The sequence below is a fragment of the Sphaeramia orbicularis genome, chromosome 12, assembly GCF_902148855.1.
Source record: "Sphaeramia orbicularis chromosome 12, fSphaOr1.1, whole genome shotgun sequence".
In the NCBI taxonomy this organism is placed as follows: Eukaryota; Metazoa; Chordata; class Actinopteri; order Kurtiformes; family Apogonidae; genus Sphaeramia; species Sphaeramia orbicularis.
Window position 1 is genome coordinate 58,628,857 of NC_043968.1, and position 16,510 is coordinate 58,645,366.

The 16,510-nt window shown below is 33.7% G+C and overlaps 1 protein-coding gene across 1 annotated transcript; it reads left to right on the forward strand.

The window, feature by feature from the left end:
- The first annotated feature begins 7,391 nt into the window (after window positions 1-7,391).
- Window positions 7,392-16,357, forward strand: LOC115430608 (prolactin-like). Its single transcript, XM_030150713.1, has 5 exons — window positions 7,392-7,486; window positions 8,306-8,493; window positions 10,566-10,673; window positions 13,463-13,642; window positions 15,885-16,357. Exons 1-5 carry the CDS (start codon window positions 7,465-7,467, stop codon window positions 16,077-16,079), a joined length of 693 nt encoding a protein of 230 aa, XP_030006573.1. The 5' UTR covers window positions 7,392-7,464; the 3' UTR covers window positions 16,080-16,357.
- The last annotated feature ends 153 nt before the right edge of the window (window positions 16,358-16,510 follow it).

The following is a 16,510-nucleotide window of genomic DNA, read 5'->3' on the forward strand; positions in this document are numbered from 1 at the left end:
AGAGTGTGTGATTTGCTGAATGCACTCGTCACACCAAAGGAGATTTCAAAAATAGTTGGAGTGTCCATAAAGACTGTTTATAATGGAAAGAAGAGAATGACTATGAGCAAAACTATTACGAGAAAGTCTGGAAGATACTATTAAAGAAGAATGGGAGAAGTTGTCACCCGAATATTTGAGGAACACTTGCGCAAGTTTCAGGAAGCGTGTGAAGGCAGTTATTGAGAAAGAAGGAGGACACATAGAATAAAAACATTTTCTATTATGTCAATTTTCTTGTGGCAAATAAATTCTCATGACTTTCAATAAACTAATTGGTCATACACTGTCTTTCAATCCCTGCCTCAAAATTTTGCTTCCCCACCCTATATATATATATATATATATATATATATATATATATATATATATATATATATATATATATATATATATATATATATATATATATTCTTATATATGACACAGACTTTATATTGTAAGATTTAAATAAATAAAAACAGAAAAATAAAAACAAAACAATCAAATAAAATAAATGATGGAAGGGAATTTTAAGATCATCTTTGATAAGGTCAAACGGTGGATCGGTTTTAAGAAGGTGCAGTTCCACTTTGGGCCATAATTCAGGAGCAAAAACCCTAATAGTTAATAGAATTATCTTGACAAAAACAATGTAAAAGGCAAAACATGACAAAGTAAAACAAAAACAACATGGAAGTTATGGCAAGAAAAAGACTACATAAAATGCAAAAGAACACAATAACAGAAATTATGTAAAAGACAAAACAAGCTGAACGTGAAGTTTTCTTTTCATTTAATGCATTGAAAAGACAATAACAGTTTAAAACATGTAATAAAACGAAAATGATGAAAAAAACAAAACAAAAATCCGCAAAGAGACAAAAAGGCAAAACAATTCAACTGACTAAACAACTAACAACTAAAAAACAACAAGCAGATGTGGCATTTGAAAAGGGAAAGTGTAGATATATTTTAAAATATGGATTGTTTTATTTATCCCTGAAGGGCTGTATTTTGATTCAGTATTCATTCACTTAGACTAAATTAGAGCAGGTCTGAAAAAATCCATCTGTATAATGAAACACATTGGTTATTTGTGTGGTTGTTAAAAAGATACCAGTGAATAGAAGATTATCCCATTCTATTAAATAAATAACAACAGTATATAAAGTAGACTCAAATGAGGTTGACCTTAAATAGGTACAGCGGTAAAATGAATCAAAATCATTCTATATAAGATTAAAACACTGACAGGTTCTGTTTTCTGCACATTGACTTTTTGATATTTTATGGAACACACTTTAAGGCTAGCTGGTTCTTGTGCACCTTCTGCTGGAGAAAAGTCAGAACATCCTTCTTGTTGACCTTTCCGAATATGCAAAGTCATATTTTGTTTTCATGTATATGCATAAGTTTTTTATCTTTTCTTGAAATCTGTTTTTTTTTTCTGAGGACTAAAGTAGGATTACTTTCTTTGTTTTGTTGCACGTTCAAAGTGAACTGAACTGAACTGAACTGAGCTGAACTGAGATAAACTGAACTGAGCTGAACTGAGATAAACTGAACTGAACTGAACTGTTGTCTCATGCAGTCCACAGCTGAATGTAAATGAATGGGCAGCCTCTTGTTGTGCAGGTTGTGGAGCTGCAGACACATGTCCTGCAGCTGGACCAGCTCACCTTGGACCCTCTGAAATGCCCAGGATGCACCCTATCTTTACCTAATAGCAGCTGGGATGGACTCCTGTGACACTCAAAAGAGTTAAACACTTACAGAAAATGAATGAATGAATGAATGAATGAATGAATGAATGAATGAATGAATGAATGAAAACTGTACAAACAAAACTGTGGCCATGTCCATAAGATTCTCCAAGAATCGAAGCAAAAAATAATTTGACCAAAAATAAACAAATTAATTCATCTAGCTATTGTTCTATTCCAAAACACCTTAGAGGCAAATAAATATATATATATATATATATATATATATATATATATTTTTTTTTTTTTTTTTTGTCTGAACACTGGTCTTATTTCTATTGTGCGTTGAGAACACTTCAGAAATGTGCTGATACATGTCATATGATAAAACAATAAACAGTTTAAGAGCATTTTAAAAATCAGAAATACTTCATTAATCCCATGATGGGAAATTGTCAGTTCAAGCATACACATAACAAAGAGAAGACAAAGTGCAAAACAATAGCCATATATACAGTATTATAATACAATATAGATTAGCATAATACATTAAGCACACTGTAATTACTTCAAAGAAAAAGAGAGAGACTGGAGGAAAGCAGTGATTCTGCAAATCAGTTGGGACTGAATTGAAACATTTACATATGTGTCCTTAAGTAAATGTTTGAACAATGACATGGTGGTCTGTCCAGTCACAGTGGCTAAAACAATTCCATGGGCAATGAGTGTAATAAAAGTGCAGGCTAATGCCATAAATGGTGTCAAAATGTCTGTGAAAGTTGTAGGAACCATCCTGTGGTCCATGGTTCCTATAGAAAACAGGTGTCAAACACGTGGCCCGGGGCCAAATCTGGCCCGCCAAAGGGTCCAATTTGGCTCGCGGAATGAATTTGTGAAAAATTGCAAAAATTATATTGAAGATATTAACATTCAGTGGTGTCAAAATCATTTTAATTCAGGTTCCACATACAGGCACGTACAGTCCAATTACATTTCAAGTGGGTCAGAACCAGTAAAATATTATCATAATAACCTATAAATAATGACAACCCCAAATTTTCACTTTGTTTTTTGGTGTAAAAAAGTAAAATTACATGAAAATGTTTACATTACAAAACTATACGTTTACAAAAAAATGTGAATAACCTGAACAAATATGAACAAATGGAAATGTTTTAAGAAAAGTAAATGCAATTTTACCAATATTCTGCCTGTTACTAATTGTTTTGTGCAATTGTAATGTGCATGTGTAAACGATAAACTGATAAACCAAGGTATAATACTGTTAAAATTGCACTTGTTTTTCTTCAGACAATACAAGTTGTTCATGTTATTCAGATTTTTAAGGAAACTTTGTAGATGTATAGAATTTTACTTTTTTCACGATTATTTTACTGGTCTGGCCCACTTGAGATCAAATTGGTCTGAATGTGGCCCCTGAACTAAAATGAGTTTGACACCCCTGCTATACACCCGTCATTTGGAAGTCAGGATAAGATCACCTTATAGCCTTATGTCATAACAGTTAGAGATGTTCGCTTTTATGGCAGTCTTCTGGAGTCGTGTGCACTTTTTTTTTTTTTCATGTACTTTTGTAAATTGTTTCCTTGAAATATCTACCAGGAAATGTCTGACTGAGATTGCTTAGATGAGCAACTGGATCCAGTTTGACAGCAGCACGGATGAACTCATTAAACACATCAAATTAATCTCAGTGGGGGAGTTTCAGTAGCCATTCAGCCTCAGAAGGAAATGTTCCTGTGCTGCATAGAATAAAAGGCCAAAACCTGTGAATGTGCTGGCCTTCAGGGATGCATGACTACAACACTCACCCTTTTACTCTGGGGTCAGTCTGAATATCACAACGTGAGTCTGTCTGCCCAACAACACCCTGCTCCTCTGTGTGTGTGTGTGTGTGTGTGTGTGTGTGTGTGTGTGTGTGTGTGTGTGTGTGTGTGTGTGTGTGTGTGTGTTGTGTTTCTGTATTCGTGGAGTCATGGATACCAGGGGACCACTCACAGTTTTGGGTCAGACAACTTCATGAGGACCAGAATACTGGACCCATAATGTACAAGATTCAGTTTAAAACTGAAGAATCTGGAAGTTTCAGGAGATGAATGGAATGTCCCCACAAGAGTTGGAAACAAGGATTTGTGTGTGGATGTGTAAGTGAACGTGCAGCAGAAGCACGTGTTGGATTTGCCTCCAGTCGTGACTGAAACTGCATCTGCCGTGTATATACCCACAGTGGCACATTTCTGCACCTGTCCTCAACAAAATCCAAAAAATAAATATCTCATTTAGTTTTCTGATCTAGGATATTTGCATATTATTCTCATTTTCCAATTATTACTAAAAGTTTTCATTTAAATGGTGGCAAAACTTGAACAAATGCATTTTGAGTGCAAGTCATTTTTATGAATTGACCATTGCCTCTGGTCCCACTCAGGAAATAGACACAGGAAGTCCAACACAGGTTAGGTTTTCCTCCAAAAGTATGGCATATTTTAATTTTAAATGTTCTAAAATCAGCTTAACAAAATGCTAATTGATGTGTACTTCCATGTAATTCAGACCTAGCCATAGTTCTAGTCCTGGTTTCTATTGCTGGTACCAAGCCTGGAATAACGGAGAGGGTTGTAAAACGAACCATACAAATCAGCTGAAAGTAGGAGTAGTAGATATACTTCCATCCAATACTAATATAATATAATATAATATAATATAATATAATATAATATAATATAATATAATATAATATAATATACAATTTTATTGTAAATGTGTAAATAATATGTATACAAAAAAAGTAATTTAAATTACAGATACGCTATATTTTCTGTTTTTACTCTTAAATGTTCCACCTGTCTTCTGCATTTTTTTTTGCTGCCATAAACAATGCAATTTTCCCATGTTGGGATCAATGAAGTCTTATCTTATCTTATCTTATCTTATCTTATCTTATCTTATCTTATCTTATCTTATCTTATCTTATCTTATCTTATCTTATCTTATCTTATCTTATCTTATCTTATCTTATGATACTGTAAATGTCAGTTATATTATTATGCTATGTAGTATTTCATACAGCTACATACTCCCTGAGCTGTTTAATACAACACTGGTTTTTCTATGTGCTCTTTGGTCCAATCTGGTGTTTTCAAAGGTCCTCTATAAATGAATTGGACTGGACTGATGCTGTTTATTGGGGAGATGATGGACATTAACAGGTATTTTGTCAAACAAGTATAGTTATCAGAAATGTTTCCACTTTCCACAGTTTGTGGAAGTCTTTCACACCAGCCATCAACTGAACAGAAATGAATTACCTACAGGTGTAGAGTCCTAAAACCCATAGTTTGAAGCTCATGAAAGCACATTAAATGCTCCTTTTAAAAACAAATCATGCGTAAAGTTGTGTTGAGGAATCATCTCCATACGTAATCTCTTTGCGTATCTATTATCCAACAGACGATGCCTGACTCACTCACAGAAAGCCAAGTCAAGTGTCTCCTTCAGGGAAGAAAGCATTCAGGCTACGATTGCCTGACGTCATAGAACCAATGTGACATTCATTTACTGCTGCCCCATGGAGTCATCCTCTTCAGTCACTCATCTCCTCATAGTGCCTGAACTTTCCTTTAAATGGTCTTTATTTGCTACATACCTCATGGGGCACACAGACGTTCATAGGAGTGATGCTGTCGTCACTCTCAGTCTGCCTTCAGGCTGCCTCATTCAGATTACAACACAAACATTCCTTCATGTATTTATGTTGAGATGCACATATTTCCTGGAAATATACCCTACTCCAAATGATGCACAAGATGAGAGTCTGCATTTCATCCCCTGAGGGAATATGAGTCCTTGAAACGTGACTGTGTTAATGTATTTACATCATATACTGTAAGTAATATTTATCCACTCAGTCATGTTTAGTTCCTCATGGACTAACACAAACAATTTCAATTTGTGGGGACAAATCAAAACATCTTCAAGAATATGTTGTCCTAACATTTGTCCACATGTCAATTAAATAGAAAGACATGCACATGACTAACTCTAACCTTAACCAACCTCGACTGACCTCAACCAATACAAGTATGACCTCCTAAATATATTAACATTTGTCCATAGTATTATACAAAAACACACCTTTATCTGTAAAATGAAGACTCGATAGATAGATAGATAGATAGATAGATAGATAGATAGATAGATAGATAGATAGATAGATAGATAGATAGATAGATAGATAGATAGATAGATAGATAGATAGATAGATAGATAGATAGATAGATAGATAGATAGATAGATAGATAGATAGATAGATAGATAGGATTACATTAGATTAGATGGTTGAGATATATAAATATATATATATAATATAATATATAATAATATAAATATATATATATATATATATATAATATATAAATGTAAAAAATATATATACATATATCTAAAATATGCATACAGTTGTGCTAAATAAGGATTCCTGTCTGTACTCATCTAACTCTCCTACCCAGTGTTGCATTAAAAAAGTCTTACGGCTCTAACACTAACATGATAGATTTGACATTTGACATAATTGTGTGATCTGTGTGTTGCCATTTTTACACTCCCTGTTGTCATGTGAAAGAACAACAACTCCATTAACCCTTTCATGCATGAATTACAAGAACCTTAGTAAAGAGTTTTTTCTTGAGTGTTTTTATTCCTCCTTCACATGAAAAAGTCAGAATTCTGACTTTAACTCAGAATTCTGAGATATTAGTCCAGTGGCCCTAATCCTGTTCCAGTAAGAAAGTAATATGAAAACAATGAAATAAAAACATTTTTAATGCTGCAAATCAGATGTTTTCTCACATTTTAACATATTCTAGTCCTAGTTATTACTCACATCATGGAAATAACATGCAAAAAAAAACCTTTGTGTCTAACAAATAACAGGTGATTTACACTCTAACATGTTAGTGCAGATCAGGTTTATGAAGAACAACAAAGTGACAGTAATGGTCTGAATATCAGTGAATGGAATGATGCGTAAACAGCCACTGTGTTGGCTGATATGGAACTAAACCAACAAAACCCATGGATATACAAGAGAACAGCTGGAGAATATCTGTCCACTGGAGTGACCACTATGCATGAAAGGGTTAAAGGCTGAAAATAGCAACTGTTGCCAAAGACACATACGTGATGATTTCTTTTGTCAGGATGTGGACATATTCCAACCAAAACAACTGCCCTCCCAACTCTATTTTTGCAAAAAGCATTGTTGCTGCATCCAACACTTGATTCATTTGAGACCTTTTAGCCCTGTTTCAGAATGATAGTGGACAGTGATGGTGTGGAGATCTGAGTAGATGTGACCAGATTAAGTGCCTTCACAATATTAATATGTCCTCCCATTTAACCACACTAGACAGTTCCCTGACCCAGACCCTAACCCTTATTCCACATCATGCTTTACTTCAGCTCATACCCAAACCTGACCCCAGCCCCAGGTAGCCTCGTATGCACAAATGTCCTTAAACTGTGGATGCTCTATCTCCTATTACCGTCTCACTTTCTTTCTTCCCCTCCTCACTCCCCCTCCTTTCCTCTCGTTCTTGTTAATATTCATTTATTAGACGGAAGTGGGGTCAGTGATGGACCCTGTCATTCAGCTCCTGGGGGTCCTCGAATACAAAAGCTTCAGCTCTCTCTGCTCTTCAGCTCAGACAAGCCCTGCAGGATGCCTGGAAACATCACATCAGGTAAATATTTAACACATCTGATGGGAGAAATATCTGCTTTTTGCATGAATTCCTATACTTCTGAAATATTTTGTAATTTTATTTCATTTAGTCCAGTTCAGTTGGATTTCAGATTAGTTTTAGTCTGTTTTGTGAAAGCGTTTTGAGACTGTTTTTGGGAAATACTGGTAGTTTTAGTATTGCTTCTCCTTCAAAACTCTGCACTGCAACTCTTACTTTAATACGTGTGTTTTTTATATTTTTGGGTTTTATGTGTTGTTTTCTTACTTGTTTTAAATCACCTTTTACATGTTTCTTTTATAATGTTTTAAATGTGTTTCTTTTTCCCTTGTCGTTGTATTTCAATGTCCTGTGTGAAGCACCTTGAATTGCCTTGTTGCTGAAATGTGCTATACAAATAAACTTGCCTTGCTTTTTCAGATATCATTTTAAAAATTTTAATTTCCGAGGCTAAAAAGTCAGAATGAAAGAATATAAATGTGATTTACAAAACTGCTTTTTCTGAAGGTCGCATTTTGTTTGTGAAAATAACCAGAAGTTTTAGTTTTCATCAAAAATATTAGGAAAATATAGAGATACTGAAACTGTAACAATCTCTAAGTTTAGTCTGGATCATTTGATCAGTTTTTATTTTTATTCCAGTTAATAAAATGCTTTTTTTTTTTTAGGCTTAGTTTCTTTTTTATAATACTAAATCCTCCTTGTATTTGACTGTTTTCTTGTCCTATTGTCTTTTTTCATTGAGTTAGATGTAATTGTCTTCAGTTCTGTAATGCTCAGTGACATGTTGTAATTTTTTTTCTCTGTGGTCTCGGTCAGTGCCCGCGGTGTGGCTGTGGTCCGTCTGTCTGTTGTTCTGCATCAGACTGACCTCTGTGGGTGCAGCACCCATCTGCACCAACGCTCAGGCCGGGTGCCATGTCCTCTCACTAGCCAACTTGTTTGACCGGGTGATCCAACACTCAGCCAGGATGCATGGCATTTCCAACGACCTCCACAACGAATTTGTAAGTCTATGCATCACATGTGACCCTTTCTAAATGATCTTTAATGATGTCAGACTGAGGATGACATTCCAATGTGCACTATGCTATGTGTGTGGGCGAACTGAATGTATGCTGTCTTTTGCATCTGTTATCTGTGTGTTTTGTTTGCCAACTACGAGAATAATTGATTTAATAAACTAGAATTATCTCATTAGATTAGAAACACACCGCTTTCAGCCTCCTATTGTGTATTTTTCTCAAGTTTCCATGTGTGAAACATAGCTTTAATTTTCTGGTTAAAACTAAATGTCATTACATTTCCAACACTCACCTGCAACAAAAGAATACAATGTATTTTGTAACATTTAACCCTTTCATGCATAGTGGTCACTACAGTGGACAGTTATTCTCCATCTGTTCTCTTGTATATTCATGGGTTTTGCTGTTTTAGTTCCATATCAGCCAACACAGTGGACACTTATGCACCATCCCATACACTGCAGTTCATACCATTACTGTAGCTTTGCTGTTCTAGATAAACCTGATCTGCAGTAACATGTTTTAGTGTAAATCAATTGCTAATTGTTATTAGAATGTTTAACCGTTTTCTGGAAAAAAAAAAAAAAAAAAGTGTTTTTTGTTTGTTTGTTTGTTTGTTTGTTTGTTTTGCATATCCTCCTGAAACCCAGCAATGCATTTTGTCCTCTGTAGGGGACAAAAGTTTAACAGTTTTACTTTGAAAATGCTGTGCATTGCAAAGGACAGTCCATTAAAAAATCAATAAATAAATAAAAATAATTTTTAAAAAATGCATCTGAAAAAACGGTTGCATTATGCAGTTTCTAATCAAGACAATTTTTTAATGTAAAAAAGCTAAAACTGTCAATTTCCTGGGTCTCAGGAGGATATTATCTCCATGAAATGAGTAATAACTAATATTAAAGTATGATCAAATGTGAGAAAACAGTAGCAATTTAGCCATTAGTGGCATTAAAAATGTTTTTATTTCATAGTTTTCACACAGCATATCACTTTCTGATGATGATTTTTTAAATAAATGTTTCTTTGCTTCAAAACTTAAATGCATGGTGTCCAGATGAGTGGACATTTTTGTCACTCCACGAAAAATAGGTTCAAAAAAATAAATAAATAAAAAAAAATCAATTGCATTGTTTTTTTCATGCCTAAAGAGGAATAAAAACACTCAAGAAAAAAATATTGACTAAGGTTCTCATAATCCATGCATGAAAGGGTTAAATTTTCCCAATCCATCATGAATGATAATTACAGTAAAATAAAAATTATGTAATCCTATTGCACCTGTATAACAACAATATATACTATTTATTTGCCTGGTCTGTTGTTCTTATTTTAATCAAAACTGTTTTGTATATTATAAGTTAAAACTCAAAGATATAAACAACTGTTGGTAAGCAAAAATTGTCTACTGATCGAAAATAGTCAATAACCTTTAAACCACTAACTATATCAATACATAGAAATAATTCAGATAAAATGCTGCTTCTCAGGTTTTCAACGGCATTTTTTGTAATGTCTATTCACCAACAAAACCCATGTAATCAGATTAAGAACAGTAGTCGTAAACACATTTTTATATTCAATTATTGATATATTTAGCAGAAAGTCACTTTTTCTTTAGTAGCAGTTTTCTCTGTTTTGATATAATAACCTAAATAAGAGGATGATATTATAACAAATGGTAAATGATGCTAAATCACCATTCAGGAAAAGTTATACACTGAGATTATATTTTGAGGATTAAATGCAGTCTAAAGTAGATAAAACATCAAAGTACATTTTTATTTTACCAACACATGAAGAATAATCAGATCTTTTAGTGTCTGATAATGACTGGAATAAACAATAACAGTGTACACTCTAACTGAACACAGTAGGAGGGTTCGTGTCTATATAATTATCACAGAATCATGAACCACATCACAGACAGATCTGCTTTGGCTCTTTCTGATTCCTACAATTCATTCATCACTTGACCTCTGGACAGTGTGTTGACATTTAGATGGCACGTGACCTGTGACATTTCAGTTTTCCATTCATGTTTGTCCTCTCAGGAGCAGTTCTTCCTACCCAGTAAAAATCAAATTGGCCGGATCAGTCGCAACTGTCACACCTCCAGCATCCTCACCCCAAATGGCAAGGAGAACGCTCAGAGAATGGCAGTGAGTTGAACTTTTTTACTCACAGACTTGAACGCTTACAACATGTTTATGATTTATTCCCATTACAAACCTTAATTATAATAATTTATGATTTAGGTTTGTCATGGTTATATACACCACATAAAAATAAATACAAATATAACAAACAAATAAATGTGCATTTCAAACTTTTCAAAAAATATTCAATTGTTCTTATAATTGTAGTTGATATTAAACTGTCGCCTCCTATCTCTTTGCCTCATTTGAGTAATAGTTAAATCAATATTAATTTTGAATAAATACGCATAACACTAAGTTGGTACGTATCAATATTTGTCAAAGAAATAGCCGGTTTACCAGTGAATATGAAATTTATTCACCAATTTGCTGATGAATTACAGGTAAATTGCAAATTAAATTGCGATAGTTTGTCATTTTTAACTGTGCCTCAAGCAAAAAGTTTGTGAATGCTACAAAAGACTAGTAATGAAGAACACACATGAACGGGCTGAGGAATGGTAATTATTACTTACGGTTTTTCTGCAATAAAAAGAAGAGAAAAACAAACCCAAAGGGAACCAGTTTCTGAAACTCAAATGTTAAAGGTTTACTTTTCATCTCATATAATGTGTCACATTAAAACCAAACACAAATGTTCTGCTCTTGAGATTAAATAATGAGATGTTTTTTTATTTTTAATATACGTCTATAATTTATGCTCTGTCTGTTACATCACATGCACTTTTACATGTTTCTCAAATCACAAAATGACTCAGTCTCAGTCTGTTCAGTGTTAATTTACACAAAAGCTACTATTATATTGTACAAACACACTATTTAATTTCAGAACAGCTGCAGATTAAGTTTTGACAGTGTGGACTAATTTAAGTGTGATTGTACAGGAATACAGAGTACAGAAACAATTCTTGTAAGTGAGGAATAAAAACAGTATTATAGCCACTTAAAACACATCCACTGACAAAAATCAACATCATTTTAACTGTATATTTTATTTATGAAATGTTCACCTCTTTCCCTTCTGTCAGAATCTGACTGTGTGTAAACAAAGCCACTTTGAAAACCCAAAAACTGTTGCATTAATTTAATCTTTAGCAAATATCTGAGTTAAATTTAGTCTGGTTTTTATGTGAGTAAAGTTATATATATAAATCTTATTATATGATACGAAATATACAGGGTGGGGAAGAAACATTTACAATATTTTGAGACAGGGATTGAAAGACAGTGTATGACCGATTAGTTTATTGAAAGTCATGAGAATTTATTTGCCACAAGAAAATTTATATAATAGAAAATATTTTTATTCTATGTGTCCTCCTTCTTTCTCAGTAACTGCCTTCACACGCTTCCTGAAACTTGCGCAAGTGTTCCTCAAATATTCGGGTGACAACTTCTCCCATTCTTCTTTAATAGTATCTTCCAGACTTTCTCGTAATAGTTTTGCTCATAGTCATTCTCTTCTTTCCATTATAAACAGTCTTTATGGACACTCCAACTATTTTTGAAATTTCCTTTGGTGTGACGAGTGCATTCAGCAAATCACACACTCTTTGATGTTTGCTTTCCTGATTACTCATATGGGCAAAAGTTTCTGAAAAGGTACGGATAATAGTGTTAGGTATGATTATGACATCAATATATGTTTGGTTTCAAAACAATTGACGTAGTGCCTGCTGAGAAAAAACAACTAGTAAATTTTGCTTCCCCCCCGTACATAATAAGATTTAAATAAATAAAAACAGAAAAAATAAACACAAAACAGTCATATAAAATAAATAGTAGAAGGGAATTTTAAGATTGTCTTTTATAAGGTAAAACAGTGGATCAGTTTTAGGAAGGTGGAGTTCCACTATGGGCCATAATTCAGGAGCAAAAACCCTAATAGTTGATAGAATTATCTTGACAAAAACAATGTGAAAGGCAAAACATGACAAAGTAAAACAAAAACAACATGGAAGATATGGCAAGAAAAAAGAAGAAGAGCTATAAATCTAACAAAGGAGACAGTAATACATAATGCAGAGAATGAAAGGACACTTTTCACACACTGACACTACAATACAACAAAACATCAAGCATAATATATCAGTCGTATCAATATTAACTTTGTGATCAACTTGCAATAGACATGATAGAGTCTGTTGTTTATGTTCTTCACCTTAAAACCCTCCAAGTTTCTATATTTTTTTGCATACATTGAACCAAAAAAACGGGGTTTACACTTCTAAAAACTTCAAGATGTTGCATTTCCATAATAAAACATCTAAAATCAGTCAGGCCTATGTTACAGACTTTATGGACTTGTGTACTTATAGCACATTAAATGCTTCTAGTGATGCTCAAACTGAAAGAAACCCATCATGGTATGTGGTGTAACTAACAGAACTGTGTCTATTTGAGTGTAGTTAAATAAATGTGAGTAAAAATTCAACACATTACCTTGATTTTTACCAGCAGTGGCGATGACCAAAAACTCCCATAATCCCACACTACCTCATGACAACATTAAACTCCATGTTTTGTTATTGTTTTAAATGACAGGAAAATCTGAGAGGTTATGTACTTACAGAGCATCTTTCAGCCATACTAAAGCAGCTGTAACTTCTCAGTCTTTCTCCTATGTTTTGACAAAATTCTCTGTTTTAAATCCACCTTTCAAGTCCGTAGAAAACTAACAACAACAACACTAAACTTCTACAGGAAAGTTAACGGATACATTTCATTGTGTTGTAAATGTCTGCCTCATTTTGGGGTGGATTTTCAAATTTCTGATGTTGTTGTTATTGCAGAGAGAAGAGCTGACAGAGGTCATTCTGAAGCTCCTGGTGGCGTGGAGGGACCCTCTGTGGCATTTCCACCAGAGCATGTCTCACCACCATGACTTCAATAACTTCAGCTCCAGCAAAGCCCTGGAGATCAGCGACATGGTGCACGAGCTACGAAAAGGGGTCGAGAAAGTGGCCGAGAAGGTATCATACATTTTATCTGAAAAAACAAGCAAACAAACAAAAAAAACCAAAACAGCACAGAAGAATACAATTTAAGATATATTTATTTTTATTTTTTAGCAGATTTAGCGGTTTATGTTGTGTTTTTAGATTTTTCCTCCTTTCTAGCAAGACTATGCAGTTTTCATAAAACTTACAAATATGAACTTCTGAGACAGCTGCAGAACAAGATGGGAAATGATGATGGGGCAAAAATATTGAAAGGATAAAGGACATGATGGGGACAAAATTCAGTGATTGTAAAAATGAAAAACTGAATGGCACTTATCACATGGCTTTTTAAACATTCTCTTATTCTTCCATAAGAGACTGTTGTTCATAGTTGCATACATATAATGAGTTGATATAGCAGCTCTTTTCAGACTGTTTTAACAACTGAAAGTCACTATCTTGGATTTTAATAGTGTCCATATTTAGACAAGAGGGCGGAGCAGAAAACCACTTGACACTGAAGCTCACAAAGCTAATACTAATTTACTAAAAACAGATCACATTGGTAATTAACACTGTTTCATTAAACACAACCAAATAATTGAAGTTCCATATTAAATGTTATTTCATACTGTTGTGTTGGATAAGAGTAATGTCAGCTTTGTGTTGACACTCAGCAGGCAAGAGGACTAACCAAAGAGTAAATGCTAATGTTAGCCAGCTAATGTGGCTAAGTTATGCTAATTGGCTTTGTATTGTAATAAAATACCACTGAATTCCATGACACATTTGTGTGAAAGAATCCTTGACTGTCTTTGAATAATTTCTGACAGTGTAACTACAGTGGAGTTGTCTGTCACGGTACAAACTGTACTATTTACTAAACAGAAGCTACAAAAGTTCAACTCAGAATCAACACAGATTTTACAACTTCTATTTGCCCTAAAGTTGTTTTGTAAAACACCCCAGCAATGCAGGTTCATCATTCTTAAATGAATGATGTTAAAATGTTCATATAAAATTAATATACTAATTTGTGCTATTTCTCTTATAGGTGATCGACCACATAATTCAATATGTAGTGATATTTACATTTGCAAATGTTGGTAAATTATGTTAACACTCTAGGTCACAGGTGTCAAACATATGGCCCAGGGGCCAAATCTGGACCGCCAAAGGTTCCATTCTGGCTCAGAGGACGAAAGTGCAAAAATTTACCTGAAAAGCCCAGGTTGTCCAAATCCTTTTATTTCAGGTTCCACATACAGACTAATGCGATCTCAAGTGAAAATAACAACACAATAACCCATAAATAATGACAACTACAAATTTTCTTTGTGAAAAATTAAGTGGAAAAAATTTAAGTGAAAAAAATAACATTACACTGTGAAAATATTTACATTTACAAAACTATTCTTTCACAATAAAATGTAAATAAATACATAATTAAAAACAAAGATGAACAACCCCAAATGTGCAATTTTAACAATATTCTTCCTGTTACTAAATGTTTTATGCATTTATGGATACACTGTGATCTGTAGTTGTGTTAATAATAAGAGATGTAATATTGTAGAAATTGTTCAAATTCTAGTTCCAAACTCGAAAATTTTAACAATATTCTGCCTGTTACCAAATGTTTATATAACATTGTGTGTAATGTACATGTATAAATAATAAGTCGAGGCATAATATTGTTCAAATAGCACTAATTTTCAAATGAAATTTCTGTTTTTTCAGGTTATTCACATCTTTTTTGTAAAATGTAAATATTTTCATGATTTAATCAATGTTTTTTGTACTAAAACAAAAAGAAAAACTTGGATTTGTCATTATTTATAAGTTATTAAGCCATTATTTTACTGGTCTGGCCCGCTTGAGATCAAATTGAGCCGAATATGGCCTCTGAACCAGAATGAGTTTGACACCCCTGGTCTAGGTATTGTAATTAGATGAATAAACACTGATTTAATTTTTTTTTAAAAGCACAACTTCCAAAACACAACTTCAGCTGAGTTGTCTGTTAGAAGAAATATTTTATTTGATAAACAGAAGCTCTGGGAGTGTGAATTAGGACATCTAATGGAATTAGCATCCATAGATACTTTCCTTTAGAAACATTTCCAGAAGCCAAATCCTTACTTCTACATCTGTTTTGGAATGTGTTTTCAACTGGAGTATTCATCTCAAGGATATTTATGTGATAAGACATTATAGATCTGTATTTGTTTTTACTGTGCAAAACTGATGTCCCTATCTATGTCCTCTTCAGATGCAAAATTTGGGGATGATAGGTAACTTTGTCAACAACCTGGCGTCTCCAGAGACATTCTTAACATCTGACAGTGCTGAATGGCGCCTAATGAGAAACTATGACCTCCTCTACTGCTTTCGCCGAGACTCCAACAAGGTCCAGAACTACTTGAAGATCCTCAAGTGTCGCATAGTTCCAGAGCATGGATGCTAATCCAAAGAAAAATTCCACTGGAAATATCTCCGGTACAGCTGGTGGGGGTGGAACTTTTGAGGACAGAGACACTAAAGGGTTAAAGGTGTAGCTGTTGTGTTTTCTTTGGGCTGATTATGGGATGTCAGACCATATTCACACTTGTCATATCATGATTGAAGTGCCACTGGAAACAAGTATGATCAGGATGGAATGTGTGTGATATGTTATTTTAGACTTGTGTACAGAAAATACAATGTATAAAAATATATGAATAATATAAACCATTTCAACAAACATGTACAGAGTGTTTTTATTTGAACCCACGTGTTAATAGAATACTCCATACATTGCCAACCATTATCAGTTCATTATGGACAACGAAACCCAATAATGACAGTTTATTTAAATGAGAGGTTTACATATTTAATACAGTATTCATCTACTCATAC